The 18,755-nt window shown below is 32.6% G+C and overlaps 1 protein-coding gene across 1 annotated transcript; it reads right to left on the bottom strand.

The window, feature by feature from the left end:
* Positions 1-1,209: 1,209 nt before the first annotated feature.
* Positions 1,210-15,710, bottom strand: LOC145841520 (uncharacterized). The gene is made up of 12 exons (XM_082948878.1): positions 15,613-15,710; positions 14,029-14,113; positions 12,716-12,841; positions 10,923-11,117; positions 9,650-9,839; positions 8,131-8,270; positions 7,720-7,987; positions 5,851-7,179; positions 4,878-5,053; positions 3,555-3,684; positions 3,321-3,447; positions 1,210-2,311 (listed from the first exon to the last, which is right to left on the bottom strand). The coding sequence occupies exons 1-12, from the start codon at positions 15,708-15,710 to the stop codon at positions 2,287-2,289; spliced, it is 2,889 nt and encodes a 962-aa protein (XP_082805004.1). The 3' UTR covers positions 1,210-2,286.
* Positions 15,711-18,755: the final 3,045 nt, after the last annotated feature.

Here is an 18,755-nt window from a genome sequence, read left to right as displayed (position 1 = left end):
AAAAGTTGTAAAAGCTTTAATCATACTATGTTTAGATAAAGTATATCAGTATAAGTTACATAACTCTAAATTATAAGGTAGTTATTACTAAATAATGTGTAGGTAGTACTGTTCGGTTTAATTTTATAATTGTTACTTACTCTACAATACAATGTATATTTATTTGCGTCAGTACAGTTTTTTTGTAAAAAACATCTTGATATAAGTTTTTGTTTTTAATAGAATTTCTGAAATGTATTAAAATACAAAGAAAACGTAAAACTTTCAACTAAGAAAATATATATTGTGTACAGTTATAAGAAAGCTTGTGTTTTAATGTTGAAAAGAAGTTTAAGGTGTATTTTATTTTGCAATGAAAAAGAAAACTGTTTAACTAAATAAAATTTAATTTTTAGTTTGGCGGTTAGTAATTTTAACTTCTAATAAATTGTTTGCAAAACCATTTTAGATCAGAAAAACTGTTTTCAGTAACTTAAATAATTTTTACAATATTTAAAACTTATTAAGAAGTGTTTATAAAACCAAGTATGATTTGCATATTCAGAAATTAATTACTTAATGATACAAAGTGAGCAACTTTAATTATTTATTAAGTAACAACTAAAACAAAATATTCATATAGATTTATTACACGAAGTAAAATAATTAAGTTTTACAGATTTATTTTTCGTACGGAAATGACTTGAATAGAAGTTTTTTCACAGATATTGTTCACTCATGAAACATTTTAAAACTAATCCCTATTTAAAAAATTGCAATAACACTTCTTATTTTCGAACTGTCATTTTTACAAAGTGACAATATTTTGAAGTAGTTTATCAAATAAATAAGTAATACTTTCTAAAATCATTTGTCGTTTTACTTAATACTTTTTTTTTTGTAATATTATTTGGTATTTTTTAAACGTTGCAATTTATTTTTCAGAAGTTTTTGACCTGAAGTGACTTAATAGCTAAGTATTAATTATGTGCTTTGAAATTTTTAGAAAAATTTTATACAAAATATGTTAACATAAGAAAAAAATCTACTTTCATTTAGATAATAATGCTTGCACAACCTTTTAATTTTCAGTAGAACCTTAACTTAAAAAAATATTTTTGACTAAAAACACATTATTTAAGTTTAGTAAGTAAATAAAACCAAAAATTTTAAATAGTGCACAATTTTATTTTCTGGAATATAATTTAATAAAGTATAAAACGCAAAAAAAACACAACTTGTCATAATTTTCAATTCAAATGATTGAAAATATTAAAAAAACACTGATAGGAGATACAATAAAAACAACATTACCAAAACAAAATAAACATATCTGATTAAGCATATAGAAAATCATACAAGTTCTACGAATTGAACGCAAAGAAGTATAATCTTTGGAATTTGTTGAAAAGAAAACTTGTAGCGATCTGCTACAAACCAGATGCATTCTGCGAAAAAATCACAACAAAAGTTAGGAGCAGCAAAACAGGTTCTAATTCGCACACACATTTATACATACAAATGTTGAGAGAAACACATTCGCTTGTTTTTTCAGGTGCAGCTGATTGCAGTTTGTCGACGTTTAACAAGAAATTAAAGCGAAACATTACAAGCGTTGTTATTAGAAAAAGCCGACCGACACCAGCAAACGTTTTTTGATGAGAGTGTGTATGTAGAGGAGTAACGGACGCCAGCGGAGTGCCTGGCCGTGTCTTGTCAATTGAATTAAGCTCAGCATAACAAATAGCGGGAATCAATCATTTCTTTATTGGCAACATCAAAGCTGTGTGCCTGTCCGCATTTTATATATATATGTGTGTGTGTGTAAATTTTAAGTGATGGAAAACATCTCGTAGTGTAAAGTGAAAAATTTTTCTTCTCGTTTTAGTGTGTTTTTGCACGATAAATCACATTTAAACAGTGCTTAAATAAAAAGATCAAATTAAAGCGTACACCTTTTAATGACGTTTATTGTCATTATTTTTTAATTGTTAAAAAATTTAAACTGTGAAAACCTAAATATATTAGATTAAAACGCAAGGCTTTGATTAAAGCTTTGTGTTTCATTACATTGAAATTTAATAAGCTTTAAGTTCACAAATTTAACATAGAATAAAAATTGCAATTTATTAGGCCGAAAAGCTGAATTTTATATATATATATATACTTAATATGTAATGTAGAAAGCAAGTGAAACGACGCATTGCAAAAAATAAAACTCTTAAATAAAACACACATAAAAATTGCAAGTTACAAAACACACTGAAGTTGCATCAAATTATTTTTCACTTTGTTTTACCTGGTTCCTTACAATGAACTCTCATTTTCTGACCTGTTAAAAAATTATATGGTTATTATTTTTTTTTGTTTTAAATACAGTCAATTGTTTACTCTTCTTTTAATACACTTTAAGAGTATATCTAAAAAAACTACTTAAAATTGTAGTCTTAGCTTGTAATTCTTGCCTTTTAAAGACTGATAACTATTTATTCTTTCTAAATTAATTAAGCGAGCAAAATTATGATACATCAGACAATTATTTAATAACAAATTAGCTGTTTTTGATTAAGCATAGACACAGTGACAACATGATTTGTAGGCAAAAACCAGAAGAACGTTTGTAGAGAAACGTGATAGTTTATCCAGTGCCGAACAGCTGGTATTTTCTTAATTTGTTTTCAAAAAGCATGAAACGTTATTTAGTGGAAAGTTCTAACAGAAAACTTCCATCTATCAACTTGATCGATGTCTCTAAACGCCACGATCGTAAAAACGAAACGGCACAACCGCCTGCTGCTTATTATTGTAGCGCTTTCATAATAATCAATTACCAAAATAAAATCATTGTTCCTTGACAAAGTGACAATATTTATCAAAACGAACAATTGGTTTTATAGGTGTTATAACGTTTTACTTGATAGCCTTGAAAAAACCATATAAAAATAACAAAATTCGTCTTTAAAAAAGTTTTCTTTAATGCTTGATGCTTATCTTTTTTATAGGCCTAAAAAAACAGTTTTTAATGTTTTAACACCTGAAAAGTGGAAACTTATCAAGCTTGTAAAATCTAAAATTTCAAATAAAAAACTTAAAACAGTTTTTCTGCTTTATTGCATTCTATAATTAGATCATCTAATTTTTCTTACTTTCTTATTTTTGAAATCTAAAAACTTTATGCCCTAAAGTAAATAACAAAAATAGCCATCCAAATTCTAATACATTTTCTATCTACAAAACCAACTATAAAATACATATAGAGTAGTTTTTTTAATCTCTTTATGTGTTGTTAATTACTTGATGTTCAAAAAAAAACACATACAAAAATATACAAAATAAGCTACCTATTCGAACTCGTTTTACTTTCCACCGCCTTTGCCGAAGAATTACTCAACTTTTTGTCATCTTTTTCCGACGGTTGCTCCTCACCAGCAGCAGCAGAGGAGTTTGTCGAGTTTTCCGCTTCGCAAGCTGCAAAATTAGAGTTTTGACAACCAATTGACGCGACACTTGCAAAAAACATAAACACAACCTAATCGCGTTGTGACGTCATAAGCGAGCATACAAACGAAACTTACACGACGAAACGGGCGGTTGTTCTTCGTTCTTTTCCGCAGCATCGCTTTTGATTTGTGGACCAGCGACGGATCTTTTATCTTGCTGCTTGTTGTTTTCGCTCAGCACCGATATCACTTGCTTCAACTGCTGCTGTTTAAATTCACGTCAGAATGATGTTTGAATAAATTTGTATGAATAAATGTTTTTTCGGAATGGTGTTTGAACGACATTTGCGTGTTTTTAAGTTGCATGCTTTTGCGAGTGAAGTCGATCAAAAAAAAAAAAGTAATGTTTGTCTCGTCTTCCTAAAAGAATAAAGCTTATATTTAAAGCTATTTTTTATGTATTTGGCTACATGTATCTAACAACGTTGAATTTATTATACAAGAAGATTTTTTTTGTTGTTTTGTGTAAAAAAATCAGGAACATATTTAAGTAACAGTCACACTTGGTTGTGTAATTGTTGATAATATTGATTCCGTGTTTTACATTTGAAACAGCTGTTAAAGAATAAACAAAATAACCTAAACGACAGAAAAAACACGTCTGGAGTAGTTGAAAACACGAAAAAGTGCGAACAAACAAGAAAAGTTTATTTTGAAAAACGCAGAAAAAACTCAAAATAATGCATATTAAGCGTGAAAATGTTTGACTAAGCAGTGTTACATGTTTTCGTAAAGAAATAAAAATTACTTTTTTGTTTCCTAAAACTTTATTTTATAACAATATTTGCTTCCAACAATAGTTATGTAACTTTTTAGATTAAAGAATATATTTTGAGGTATAATTCAAGATTTTAAAATTGTTTATTTGTTCAAATATAATCTAAACTTTTGTTATCAAGAACTAATAATGCCTTCGAATATAGCTTTAAACAAAAAATAATTTGTTCTAAACAAAATAACTTTTGCTTTGTTTCATAAACCGCTTGTCTGGCATTAAATAGTAATTCCTTTTTGTGTTTATACTTTGTTCAAAAAAAAAACTAAAAGCAAACAAGGAAATGAAAATTGCGACAAAAAAAAACGTTAAATTACAATTATCACGTCAGGAGCAGTCAACTTCACACAAATCATCGTTGTTTGAATTTTCCCTTATTTTTATATGGGAATTTAAAAAAACTACTACAAAGAGAACGCTTTTCAGTTAAGCTTGTTAAGGTAAAAACAAAAAGCTCGCAGCGCGGTGACAGCTTTTCAAATCAAAGTCGCGTTTTCGTTTCTTTCCAAGCCTCTCATTGACAGCTCGCTTTTATTGCGTTGCGCGAAACAATGCAAGCTTCGGTTTAAAACTTGCGAATTCACATCGGAGAAATTGTTTAATTTTAAAAATATTTGTCTAACCTCAACTTTGGACGGCGACTGGCTTTGGACGTCCTTGCTGGTGGTGGTGGCGGTCTTGGTAGTTTGGGCGAAGTAGGCTTGCAACAGCATCAGTGCTTGCGGGTTCAAAGAGTCCAGGCTCAAGTTTTTGTTTTTGAAGATCGTCGGCGGCTTCTCGGCCTCGTGCTCGCTGGTTTCTGAAAATAAAAAAATGCATTTTTGCGTCAAAACGTTGTTGCTTTTCAGTGCGAGAAAAAGCAAATAGCTTGTAGATGAGTATAAATAGTATAAATTTTTTTTATGTGATCCAAGTTTGTTTTAAGAAAAAATACGGTAGTTTTTGATGAACATATTATATTGATAAAATTATTTACAACAAGTTATCAATTAAAAATTCAGTGACAAATAACTTAGAAATGTTTTATTTAAGTTTGTCAACTATTTGAAAATACTATAGTTTATACTTATAAATAGTACAGGAATAACGTCTAAAATTCAAATAAAGAAATTTATTAACTTTAAGTATTTTTTAAATGTTGGTACGTAATTAAGTGGATTATATAAATGGTAAAATTTAACATTTAGACTGAGAACTTAAACTATAGATATGTTTACTTATAATTCGTACAAACCATTTAACTAAAAATAGTCCCTTACATATTTTTAAAAATTTCTGCAAACTTTAATAAAAGTAAATTTTCAAAAAAAGAGACAATCTGTTCGAAAATGTTCAAACGGAAATTTAGTTGCGGCTCTCGCGCTGGTGCTTTGCAAACTTCACGCTCGGTTATCTCGCATTACCGGCCAATAAGAAAAACTGACCGGAATGTGACAAACTGAGCGAAGTTTGATTGACGGCTGAAGCGAAGTTTACACAACACAGAGCCCCAGAGTAAATATACGTCTTCACACTTCAGAGCGTGAAGTGATTTGAAAGCTGCGACAGATTTGAAACTTTTTAACGTAAACATTTCGTGTGGTACTCATCACTCACCTGAGCCGATCGGCGAGTTCAAACGCGAAGTTTTGCTTTCAGCTTTCTCAACTGCATGCTGGCCGCTCTCCTGCTTTGAGATTTTGCGCGGATTTTTGACGTTGTTTTTCACCGGGGAGCTCATCAGAATCGAGCTTTGCAGTTTTTTTGAGTGGACGAGCTGCTTGAGACCCAGTATGGGGTCCGACGGTTTGGTTTCCTTGGAAGCCACGACCAAGTCATCGTAAACGTTGGTGCACTTGCTCGATGAAAACGACGACGCGCTCAACGGCAGGTTGCCGCTCGTCTTACCAAAACTCAAGCTCTGGCTCCCGTTCGCGGCAAACTTTTTGGTGTCGTTCACGATCCTCAGCATCTCTTGCAGAGGGTTCGCCTTCGAGCTGGTGGCGGTCGTGTCCTCGAAACTCCTCGGCACGACGTACTTAGCACTCTGCGCGGCTTTCTTCGACGGGCTCTTGAACGTCTTCGAGCTTCCTAGCATGTCTTTCAGACCTTGCAGCGGGTCTTTCGAGGGCTGATTTCCGGTGTAGGCGAGAAATTTCCTTTTCGAAGTTGTTTTTAAACTGCCGGACTTACTCGTGCTCGAGTCGGTTTCGACGGTTTTTAATTCGGGAGAGCCGGAGCTCGACAAGCTGGAAGACTTCAAGGTCAGGTCTAGCGGCGACGCACAAGAATCTTTTCCGTCTTTCGAAGCGTTCTGCTTCTCCGCGGGGGACCTGACCAGCTTTGAGCTTTTCGAGGCGATCTTGGGCGTGGAAGAGCGACTCCTGGCCTTCGCCTGCTTCTTTTGCACTTTTCTCAGCGCGGTGTGCACCGTTCCCTCCAGCTTGTTGATGAAGTCCATCTCGGACGAAGTCGACGGAGTTGACGCTTCCATGGGGGACGACACCAACTCGGAAGCGGACGACGAGGCCGCCTTCGACGCGTCTTTGCTTTTGTTAAAAAACTGCTGGTTGCCGGACCGTTGGTTGTACAGCTGGGTTGAGCTCATCAGCAGCTTCTGGTAGTTCAACGCGTTCAGGGAGTCAAACCCCGATTGGTTGGCGCCTCCCAGCGCTTCCAACGCCATGGCGGACGCGAGCTTCTGCTGGAACTCGCCGGTCTTGTCGCTGGGCGTCGCCATCGAGGCGGACATCATCTGCCGAAGCTGCAAGGCGGCCGCGTACTGCGCAATGAACTTTTCCTGGGTCATGCCGGTGGCGGGAAATTGGTTGAAGAGGGAGGCGGAGTTGTTGGAGGCGAAGGTGCTGGACAGGAAGGAGTTGCGCATCATGTTCATGAGGGAGGGGTTGAAGAGCATGTTGTAGTAAGCTGTCACGTTCGGAAGACCTGCAGAAAAATATGACAACTAGTACCGTGTGTGTGAAGAATGTGGTAAGTTTAAAAGCATGACTGAATCGTGGTAATTAAAAAGTGCTGGATTTTCATAAACAAAATGAAAAACAACCATTAAAAACATTTATTTGTAGTTGTGTGTATAAAATAGTTTTAAAGTTCGGGTTTAAAAAATTATAACTTTAACAGCTTAAAGTTAAAAGCTTCTCCCAGTAAATTAAATTTTGGAACTAATTTATTAAAAAACGCTAATTTCAAAGCCGGAAGATTGATGTTACGCTCAGTAAAACGCGTAATAAGATTAATTGCTTTTGCAAAACACAAACTGGCTGACATTTAACGAAAAGCGCAGCTGCGAAAAGCTCGCTTGCTCGAGTTTATTTGTGTATTTATTTTAAGAGAAAGCTAATGTTGCTCAAGTCAAACGCAATCGAACGTCCCAAAATAAAAATTTCCGCGATAGCAGAAACAAACTGACCGGACAAAAACAGTTCCTGCCGAAAAAAGCCCAAAAATACGAGAAAAAAATCTGACCTGTCGATAGCATGGACGCTATGGCGTGCTGATTGGACATTTGGCTGGGGCTGAAAATACTACCGTTCACCAGACCGGGTTGCTGGAAGGCGACGCTGTTCAATCCTGAGGCGGCTTCACTCGAACTCGACCTCGCTGATCCGTTCGCCTTTGACTTGGCGTTGGATGCTTGCTGGCCGCTTGATGGCGCAGTTGAGTGTTGGGGCCAGGCTCGCAATGAGGGCACGTTCTCGTAATGTTTCGTCTTCATCATGTGCACCGACAAGTCCTGATATTTTGAGTGATTATTAATACTGTTTGAATAAACATTTTTTAAATTAATATTTTGAAAGTAAAACATTATTTTTTTTACTAATTGTGACTTTAACACTGTTCTTAAAAAAACTCGAAGTTGATTCCGTTTGCAAATACCTGCAGCGAGTCGAAGCTGTGCTTGCACTGCATGCAAGTGAGAACGTTTTCCGATTTGCCGCCCGCTTCCTCGCCGCCGCTCAACTTTCGCTTCTTGTTGGTTGAGATCCCGTTGAAACTCGATGCTTTGTCGTAGTTGCCTGTGACCAGATCACAATTAAAAAAGCATTAAAACAAGCGTTAAGGATTAAAAGCATAAACTTAGTTAAGCGTTTTTCGATGTACGAATATTTTTCATGCAACCTTTAGTTAGCCTAATGAAATAAGACACATAACAACACAGAAAAGTAATTTAAAGTTTTTTATTAACCAGGTATTAATGTGTTTAAAAACTAAAATTTATGATATTTATAACAAAAAGTCATCTTTTAATTTTAAGTAAAAACACTTTTGTGATATAAAACAATTACATAACAAGTTTTACGAAGTTTGAAAAATTCTAAATTTACGAAATGCATTCCACACTAAGCGGCTCATTTTAAACAGTGTTTTAAAATTAAACTTCAGCTTAAAATGTTCAAGAAAGTTGCTACACACGGGTTTTGAAGAGTTACGCACATCAATTTATTTTTTATCGAGGAGTTAAGTAGATAATAACGAGCTGTCAATTTCCACACACACAGGACACATAATCTACACGGGGACAATGCAGCGCACGTTTGTTCTTAGAAAAAGTTATTAAATTAGACATGAAGTTGCTTTTTATCCCATTGACAAGCAATTCCTTGTCCATGCGTCAAAAGAAGGCTCGTTATTAAAAGCTTGTTTAGAAGTTGATGGCATCAGCGTGCGACATTAATATGAAAAGCAAATATGGTGAAGCGAGCGGCTAAAAATAAAGAAACTGTTGTTCGCTGCAGTGTTCACTCGGTTAATTTGCCTGTTAAGCCTAGCACTTATTTGGCTTCAGCTGCTTGGCGTTTTTTTTTGCATTTTCAGCTTAAATCAAAGTTATTTTTTGATATTTTCATTTTCAGATACTATTTATTACTAATGGTAGCTTTAAAATGTAATCTTTGCTATAAATCCTTACACGAACCAACGCTGAAACTGAAATCTTGGCGACTTAAACGCGCTGCTTTAAATTTCAAAACGTTTTTATCGCTGGGCGAGATTGCCACCCAAAAGCAAAATTCAGCAAGAAACAAGAACGTGTCATTGACTAAGTGAAACGTCGAAAGGCTTATATCAATCTTTCTTTGTACATCGCTCAACAAATCTCAACTACTTGTGTTTGTGTGTGGGCCGTAAAATGCACAGAATTAAAAGATAACTCGATAGCTTGCTGAAAGTAATTTATTGTTTTTCAGCTCAAAAAACTCACAAAATAACTTTTAGATACCTTTTGTAATTTGTTATAAGTAAACAAAAAATACTCATTTCCTAATAATGAATATTTTCTAGTTATTTATAAAAAGTTTAAAATGGTATCTTAAAAAATAATAAAAACCTTACTACAATGATAAATACATTTTCAAACTAAAACTCTAACTTATTACAGTTTTACAAAAAAACGCACCTGAACTACTTTCACTTTTTTCCGGCTTGCTTTTCTCGCTGCCCTTCGACGAGCCTCTCTGGTTGAAGTCCCGGAAGTGGTTCATTTTGTTCATGTGGACGGTCAACTCGACCAGGGTGTCGAAGGAGGAGCAGCAGTCCCGGCACGTGAACTGGGAAGCCCCCGAAAACACCGAGCTGAACAGCTTCTCCTGTGAAAATAAATAAAGATTAGAATTTTTCTGTGAAAAAATACTAGTTATGTTTTGTATATAAAATACATTTTTTTTGTGCTAGTAGGGTATTGTTCAATGGTTTTGTTCGCTTTTCAAACTGCGCTGACTGACGTGTATTAAACAGTCAGCTTCAAACCACCCATAAAGTCAAACTGCAACCGACCGAAAGGCAATCGAGATACGTAATGAAAAGCGAAAGACAAAGAAAATATGCATGTCTGACTACAATGCTCATCAGTCTTACTTGATCTCGAAAACATTGAAATCCTCCCATCACTCAGCGCAAAAGAAACTCGGCCCATTCAAACATTGAAATAGAAAAACATTTTTGAATGCGAAATCCAGTGCAACAGTGACGGATGGTGTCAACAAGCTCAGAGGACTCATGAGCGTCGTGTGTGGTAATTGCCGCTGCTCAGCCCGTCGCTTTTCAGCTGAGCGGGCGAACTTTTAACCTTATTTATGTGCAAATAAATGCGAGCGAATGCGCCGGAAAGTCTAAAGTGGAAACGTTGAAAGTAGTAGATTTAAGTTTGAAGCTTTTTTTTTTAGATTCATGTTTTTATTAGGCGTTTTCTTTCAATTTCTTAAAATAAAATATTATTGAAACTAGTTCCTTTATTTTTAGTGTTGTTAGGTTTCCTTGAATAAACAATTAAACATAGTATTGATAGCTTATTCAAGTAGAAATTATTCCAATGAGAAAAACGATGTATTTTTAGGTAAATTTTTTAAATATAAGTTATAAATAGTATGCCTCAACTAAAGAACTATAGAAAAAATATGTAAGTTTTCAATAAAGATAAATATATATGTAGATAATTTGTGAGGTTCCTTATATATAAAAAATAATTTTATTATTGTAAATTAGCAGTTTTGGGTTTTTTATACTCAATTTTACAAGTAAACATCAGAAGCTGAGTGATAAAAAAAACAGCTTAAAAATAATAAATATATACATAAAGTTAACATTAAGCGGTAACGATTGGAAAACTTTATCACTTTAAGTCAACCAAGTGCGTTCATATTTTTTACCAATAAAAAAAAACACAAACAAACCGGCAATGGAGTCACGTCGCATCCGGCAAGGTTCGCGGACCTTTTAAGGCTAGTCACGTGACTCGACCCGTTCGCCTTGCTGGTCGAACCGTTCTGGTTGGCGTTCTGATCACTGGTGGTCGTCGTGGTCGGCACGCACCACCTGTACCTTTCCGCCTTGCTCTTGCTCAGGCAGTTGTTGTCGGAACGTTGCTGCTGTGAAATTTTATTTTTTTTTAATATTTTCATTTCAATTAACTCTCGGTGTATTGGGTTTTATTTTATGTTGACGCTTGGGAAGGCAGCGCCAAACTGCTAAATATAATCGTCATTCGGATGTGTATTATCACTTCTCCAAGATTATTTTGGCAGCAATTCTTGAATTTATACTTGACTCGCAGCGTTCAATTAATACGAAGCATTATTGCGAGGTGAATTTTAAGTTTAATGTATTGACGTTGTGACAAAGTTTAGTAAACAAATTAGTTTAAATTTTAGAAGAAATTGTAAACTTTTCTCAAGCAAAGTCATTAAATACAGCTAAATTTAACATTTTAGTTAAAATAAAACAATCTATTTTGTTTACAAGTTCAAAAAAAATTGTAAAAATAAACTTTTGACACTAATATCTATATTTCAGTTGCTCTTAAATCAATTTGTACTAGAATTTATTACAAACTAAAAATACTTGTGATAAAATTGTCACAATATTTTCTTATTATAAGCATAGCACTGTGTTCTGAAAAGTATTTTTATCATTTATCTTGTGCTACTCGCAGACTACTAAACACAAATATTTACACATTCATTTGTGATTTCTGCTTTAAAAAAAACCAAAAACAAGCTAAAAGCACTTGTGTGAAAAATGCGTCGCTGGCCTAATCAATCAAGTTGAAAGAAGTGAAAAATAAGGGGTGGCAAGCTACAAACTGTGACAGTTCGCTTTCACGTTTCCTGTTTCTTCAACTGCCTTTTAATAAAACAAATCAATTAAAAAGTATTTATTAAAGAAGTGTCAGTAGACTTTAAAATTGGTTTTTGCGCTTTGCTCCGAGAGTGCTTAAAAATCTTTTTTGCCAATTAAGCTCAATTTGGACTTTTCAGGAAAATAAAACAATTCTGCGTGCGACTTTGTTTGAACAGCAACGCCAACCATTTCCTTTTTTGAATTCAAAGCTTTTCTCCACACCGACTCGCTGCTGGTGCATTACTCAAAACTGGCCGTGTTGCGAAACATGCTTCTCATGTGTGTAGTGTGATTATGATGCACAATCATGTAGGAGAACATGGCACGCTGGCCACTTGATTGATGCAGCGCCAACAAAACCTCACTGAGAAAAACCTTCATTCTTTCAAGGGGGAGTCTTATTCGCAAAAGTGTGTGAAAGCGACGCACCGAGCATCAAAACAAACACGCTTTCAATTGCTTTCTAATATTAAACGTGCCTGTGCCGCTTACACATGCTTTGTTATTAAGTTCTCGCCATCAAAAGTAATCTAATATATGTTGCCTTGTACCAACACACTCGCTTGATATAAACTAATTAAGACCGGTGGTGTGGCTTGCAAGACGGTCAAAAAAAAGTATCTGAAAGATAATTCGAAGCGACACTCGCTGCTTTGTTTAGTTGAAAGTGAAAGCTCCAAAGCGAATTACAAACTACGCATGTCGTGTCGCGCATGTTTTGCGATAAACACCGAGCTTTTATTGTTTTTACACCGAGCTTTTTGAAAACTGCCCTCAAACCTGCATTGGTAATGATGCGTGCGGAACTTGTTGAGAGATTAAAGTTTTAACATATCAAAAAATCAACCTGTGCGTACATCCAGTTGTTTTGACACTGATCGTATAGCTGATGATGCCTCATCATTCTGGTGAAGTTCTTGGTTTCTTTGCTGCTTTCGATTTTCAAGTTGGGATTACCTTTAATTTTGTATAGCTAAAATTTAAAAATAAATTGTTAGGTGTGCATTTTGCAAAAAATAAAATAAAAAAAACGTCAATAAATATATACGAAAATAGCTAAAGTATTTCTTACATACTTATAAAATAGTTTCTAAGTAAAATTTTACAAAATGTTAAAAAAAGTAATTGAAAAACTCAATTTAAGCAAATTTGTTCTTTGTGCCTAATCTGTATTTATACAAAACTTCCTAAAATAGCGCGTCTTAAACCCGTGCGAGATATTTCTCAATTATAAACCACAGCTGCGAATAAGTAACAAATCTGAGCCGCGCACCAAATCGCAGACAAATCCACTTTAAACTGCAATGCGTAATCGGGTTATAAATCGTAATTTGCTCGCTTTTTTCCTGGCGGTTTTTCGCGCACTCAATAAAAATGTTTGTGAAAAATCCGAACAGCTCTATTAGGTCATTTCTGAACACAAAATTCTTCACAAGTATTGTACTTTAAAATGTTCTTTTAAACCATACTTTTAAGCTGTGTTCAGAGCGTTTGCAGAAGCGAATTAGAATACAATATCGGGCCATTGTTAGCTCATAGAAGCTGATGCATGAAAGCAGCCTGCAGTATGAAGGGTTTTGATGTTAATTGATGCTTCGGATCAATTTTCTGTCTTGTATTCGCTTACAACTGCTTTGAGCAGTTACTTATTGGTAAACAAAACACAATTAAGTATTTAGCTGCCTGCGTTTTTTAGCTACTACTACCCAGACTTAAACTATTTATTAAATAAAAGCAATCTTCGTAAGACACTAAGTACTGTAGTAGGTTTGTAAATAGACTACAGTGTTTAAATTATTTTAAATTGAAAAAAAAAATTGATGCCGTAAAAATTTTTCTTTTTAAATATGATACCTAAATCTAAACTGTTTTTCAAACGCATGCATTATTCGCAAGACTGTAGTACATTTTTAAATACTTAACAAAACTAGCTTAAAAAGAAAAAAAAGTGAAATAGTAAAAATTATAATATTTTATACACAAACCGGTGGCTATATTAGAACATACATATTTTTTTAATAAAATGAAACTAAGAGTAAAAATTATAATTCTAAATCAAGGGAGCGCGCACTTCAGCGCCGCGCCGCAAGCAGCACTTAACGCAGCTAAAGAAGCTTAATTTGAACGATGTGATTGTCACCACCTACTCGAGAGTCTCACTGCTTCTGCAATTCGCTTTAACACGCCGCCCACATCACAGCACCCCACCACGTATTGATTGAAACGATGAAAACAATCTCCTTTTCTGTCACAAGTGAGAAATCTCAGCTGTCACAGCGTAATTGTCATTTGCCCACAGCTCAAACCCCCCTTTGCACTTTCAGTTTTTCTTTCATTCGGGAAGCCCACCCAAAACAACAATGCACTCTCACTGGTGATGCTGATAATTATGATGAGCTTTCCTCTTTTATGTACATTCGTGTGTTTGTCAGTTCAAAAAAAATGAAACACGCTAAACCATGGCTTAATACCCCAGAGGTGAAGCAAAAAATAACACTGCCATAAATAAAACGAATCTGCGTCCAAAAAAAAAAATATATATAAAATAACTAAATAACTTAATAAACAATAAATTGTTTTTTATAACTAATTTCTTGTAATGCAATAAATGCTGTTTAATATTTTGCGAAAACTCAAATAAAAAGGTAAGGTGTAAACTGATACTTTTCCTCACCCAACTGAACTAATGAGCACCAAAAAAAAAACTGCAGTAACAAAACAACCAGACAACGCAATCAAGTTTACAGTACACACACACGTATATGTATGAGTAACCCATCCTCGAGCCACGCACGACAACAATGAAAGTTATCAGCCAATTCACACTCCATTGAATGCGATGCGAAGCGAGAGAAGAGAGTTGAGGAAAAAAATGTGGTTTCTGTCTTCGAGTAAATATGCGGATTGTGCTATTTATAACGAAAAAAATGCTTCGAGTGAAATCGTATCTAAAGCAGTGAGCTATTTAGAATATGTGTATTCTGATTTTCCAAAAAAAAAGCTAGAACTACACAATCAAATGTTAACTAACACAAAATGATTAGGGAAATATTCACATTTTATAGCGTTTAAGAATTAAAAAAACAAAAATCGTAAGCTTGTAAACGTTGGTTTGATACTATCAAATTTATTTATAATAAAAAACATATGCGTGAATTCAAAATAAGTTTTTATTTATACTTATTCATAAACGTACAAAATAGTTTAGTCACCGATTTTAGTAAAGATAAAAGTTTCCACTTTGTAAATAACACGCTTTTGTATGATAAAAAAGATAATGGAAAAAAGTATATACAAATAGTTTGTTGTAAAAGTTCAACAAAAAATGAATTTAAAATGTTATATATCACACCATATTTTCTGTGCTCAATAACAGATAACTATTTTCGTAAAATATATTAAATTTTTTTTTAACTTTTGAAAAAAAAATAACTTAAGTATAACACTAGTCTTAAAATATTATTTCTTATAACACTTAAAAAATAACGACTACTTTTAAAACTATTTCTAAGTTAACATCAGATAAATAATTAAAAAGTTAAACTCTACTATTAACATAGTTTTTAAAATTTTTGTTTTTCAATATTTTTATTTGTGCTTTTTTTTTTCAAACAGGTTAACATCGTTATATTATGCAATATATTACACTTTAAACACTTGTTGTAAGGGTATCACATTTTGTTGCATCGCAAAACTTTGACTAGACTAACAAAGTGTTTACTTAGCAAAACTTCAACGTTTTACGTCAACCCCACTTTCTGCCAATTGGGCTCATCAGTCAGTGTGTATTGTTTTATTTGTAAAACATCTAATCCGATCGGAGCAATTCTTAATCTTTTCATTCGGCAAAAAAGCAAAACAAAGGCGAAAATTTAAAGGAAATTTTCATAAGTACAAAGCAGGCTGTTGACAAGCGTAACATTTACTTCAAATAAATAAAATCATTCGGCCTTTAACTAGTGCTGACTGGAAAACGCGCCAACAAAATCAATCACACTCAACAAATCATCACTTTTAATTGCAACCCAGTCTTTTAATTGAACGCTAAAACCTGTCATCGATAAAGTCAGTTTCAGCATGAATTTAATAAAACAGAACTATTTATTTTTAAAGCTAATAAACGTTTTGCAGGGTTTTGTTTTATTTTTGTGTGTGAAAATTCGAAGTGGCTGGCTAGAAAAATGTTAAAATTAATTAATTTATGAGCGTAAAAGCAAAAATATTCAGTCATCAATATTAGTAAGATGTCTAAGCATTAATTTGAAATCTTATTGAAGCAATTAACAGATATACTAGATAAGTCTAAGAAAACAAGTTGATCTTAAACTTAATTATATAAAGTTTAAAAAATGAGTAAGTGTTAGTTTGCGCGGTTTTATAATCTTGTGTAAACGTATTTCCTTAAACATAAAATCAATTCTACAATTTATTGTGTTAATACGTCAAGAGTAGAAATGTCTACCCAATAATAATTTTCTGTTTAAAAGACTTGTTTAACGTTAAAAACTGATAATTTTAGTTGAATAATGTACTTAAAAAAAAGTTAGTTACAAAACTAATGTAAAACTCTTGCATATAAAACTTGTAGTAAAAATTTTATTCAATTTTAACACTTAAATTATTATTTTTTACAAAGATACAAAAAAGTTAAATTCGTGTCATCTATTAAAACGTTGTGTCAAGAACAAAACAACACAACAAATGCTTACAAACGTTTACCAAACGCCAGGTATCAATTCGACTTCATGCAACTCAGTTTGAACAACCTGGCTTAATTTCGCGTTGTAAATGGCAAGTGGAAAATCGGAGTGAATGAAAATCCATAAGACACATTATTCACAACGGTGGTGGCAGAAATATTAAAACGAAATGAGCGGTGGGCCATTTTTTTCACAAGACACGCATGCACCTTGCTGCGCCTCATAAGTTCGTTAAAAGGCAATAAAACTTTTCGTATTTAAAACATTTTAAAGAGAGCCGAGAGTTAAAACAATTTTCCAGGATACAATTAAAGGCTGCGACGGTGACATAAATAATTAAAACGCTCTCTAGTCACTCAATTTTGCGCTGCGAGACACTTTTCAATCATCGTGAGTGTGTGCTTGTGTGAAAAACGTTAAAAACATCTTGTTAACAACATTAAATTGATTTAAAGGCGTTTTAACAGTTATTTGTTATGTTTGGTTTGTCCCCAGAGTGCGCGGTTACACCCCGATGCCTGGAAACATTCATGTGCTTAAAATGCTTATAATTATGAAAGCTAATTGCAAATTTTTGCGTTTATTTAATAAAGTGTTTTATTTTGTGCGCACGCGCTTTTGAACTCTTGTAATAGGGTGTAAAATCCACAACGTAAGTTTTTGCGAAAAAAAATTAAAACCAGATTTTAAATTTTTGTTTAAAAAAATACTATGGCTTGTAAAACTTTACAGCAAAAAAATTGCCAGGATTTTTGAATTGTATACAAATAAAACTTTTATAAAATGTTTAAAATAACACAACTGCACTATATTTTTTTATTTTTAAACAAAAAATCTAAAGGAAGTAAGAAATCTAAAAAAATAAATAGTTTTGAACAATCCAACATCTGTTGCTAAAAATAATATTTACAAAAAGGTTAGTTTATTAATAAGCATTGAAAAATATACTAATAAATATTGACATTTAACAAGTATTAATGCGCATTATTTTTTATTTTTTTATTTTAAGTTTTAGTTCAATAATAAAATATTTTTTAATTAAATAACATTACGTGTCCTAGTAAATAAAAGTTTTTAAATCTTTTAAAAAACATAATTCAGTCTCCTTTATAGTTATTTATTTATAAATAATCTTAACATATAAGCAAACATTTTGTTAATGGTAGCAAATTTAATTTTTTTAAAGTTTTAAATTATTTTAATAATTTTAATTTCATTGTAACGATTGTTGAAAACTTTACTTTCTTTTACAAAATTCTACCAAAAATAAATATATTAGTACCTTGCGTATTAGTTTGGCGGAATAATTACCATTAACAAACTTATTTATGAATCTAATAGTTAAAAATTTTAACTGGAAATAGGTATGATTAAAACTACTTATGTTTATATTTTAAATCGCATAAAACTAAGTTTATTATCTAACTCTCCCAAAATAGTATACTTTTACTACTTTTAGCGAAAACCGCAACTGCTAGTTTTTATTTTAAAAAACGTCGTATATACATAATGCTAAGTAAACAAATTTTAAGTTCTTGTTTATTTTTGCACTGAAAAAACAATCAACTGTGTTTACGATAAAAAAAATATTTAACAATTTTTTTGTATAAAACTTCTAAGTAACAAAATACGAGTATTTATACTGTTACTTTAAAAACTGTTAACATAAAAGCATATGAAAACAATCACTATACGTATCGAAATTACAGTTCTATATGTACATATACTGTCTAATACTTTATGAAACAAGCCTTCATGTTTATATTCATAATGATAGCTGATGGTCTTAGGTAATTGAAAAGAAGATATTATAAATTTACAATTTTAGTTTAAGCAAAATTTAAATATCTAAACTATAGTTAGAAAAAAATAATTTAAGTACTTTGATTTCATGAAACATTAGATTATAATCCCGCATAGTTTAGTCTAAAACTTTTATTTTATTGCTCATAAAGCTATGGCTTAAGTCAGACGAATTAAAAAAAAAGTATTTCAAAAATAAATAACAAAAGTATAATATATTATTTGTTTTATAACTAGCTATTTTTTAAATGTAAATACTCTTCTGCGTAATCAAACTTTGATTTTTTTTTTCTTTTGTGTTTATTTAAAAAGGGAAAGTTTTAGCTACTAATTTTTTCCTTATAAGAGAACCTGAGAGTTAGTTGTTAGTGTTGTATTTTCAAT

The sequence above is a fragment of the Thalia democratica genome, chromosome 7 (genome assembly GCF_965202585.1).
Source record: "Thalia democratica chromosome 7, ktThaDemo2.hap1.1, whole genome shotgun sequence".
Lineage (NCBI taxonomy): Eukaryota > Metazoa > Chordata > Thaliacea > Salpida > Salpidae > Thalia > Thalia democratica.
This window is presented reverse-complemented; position numbering and strand designations above follow the sequence as displayed.

Coding starts and splice junctions, on each gene's coding strand:
- LOC145841520 (XM_082948878.1), bottom strand. CDS start 15,710: ATGAAAAGATTAAGAATTGCTCCGATCGGATTAGATGTTTTACAAATA. Junction 14,114..15,612: donor TGGCAGAAAGTGGGGTTGAC/GTAAAACGTTGA, acceptor CACTTGTGACAG/AAAAGGAGATTGTTTTCATC. Junction 11,118..12,715: donor ACAACTGGATGTACGCACAG/GTTGATTTTTTG, acceptor AAAATTTCACAG/CAGCAACGTTCCGACAACAA.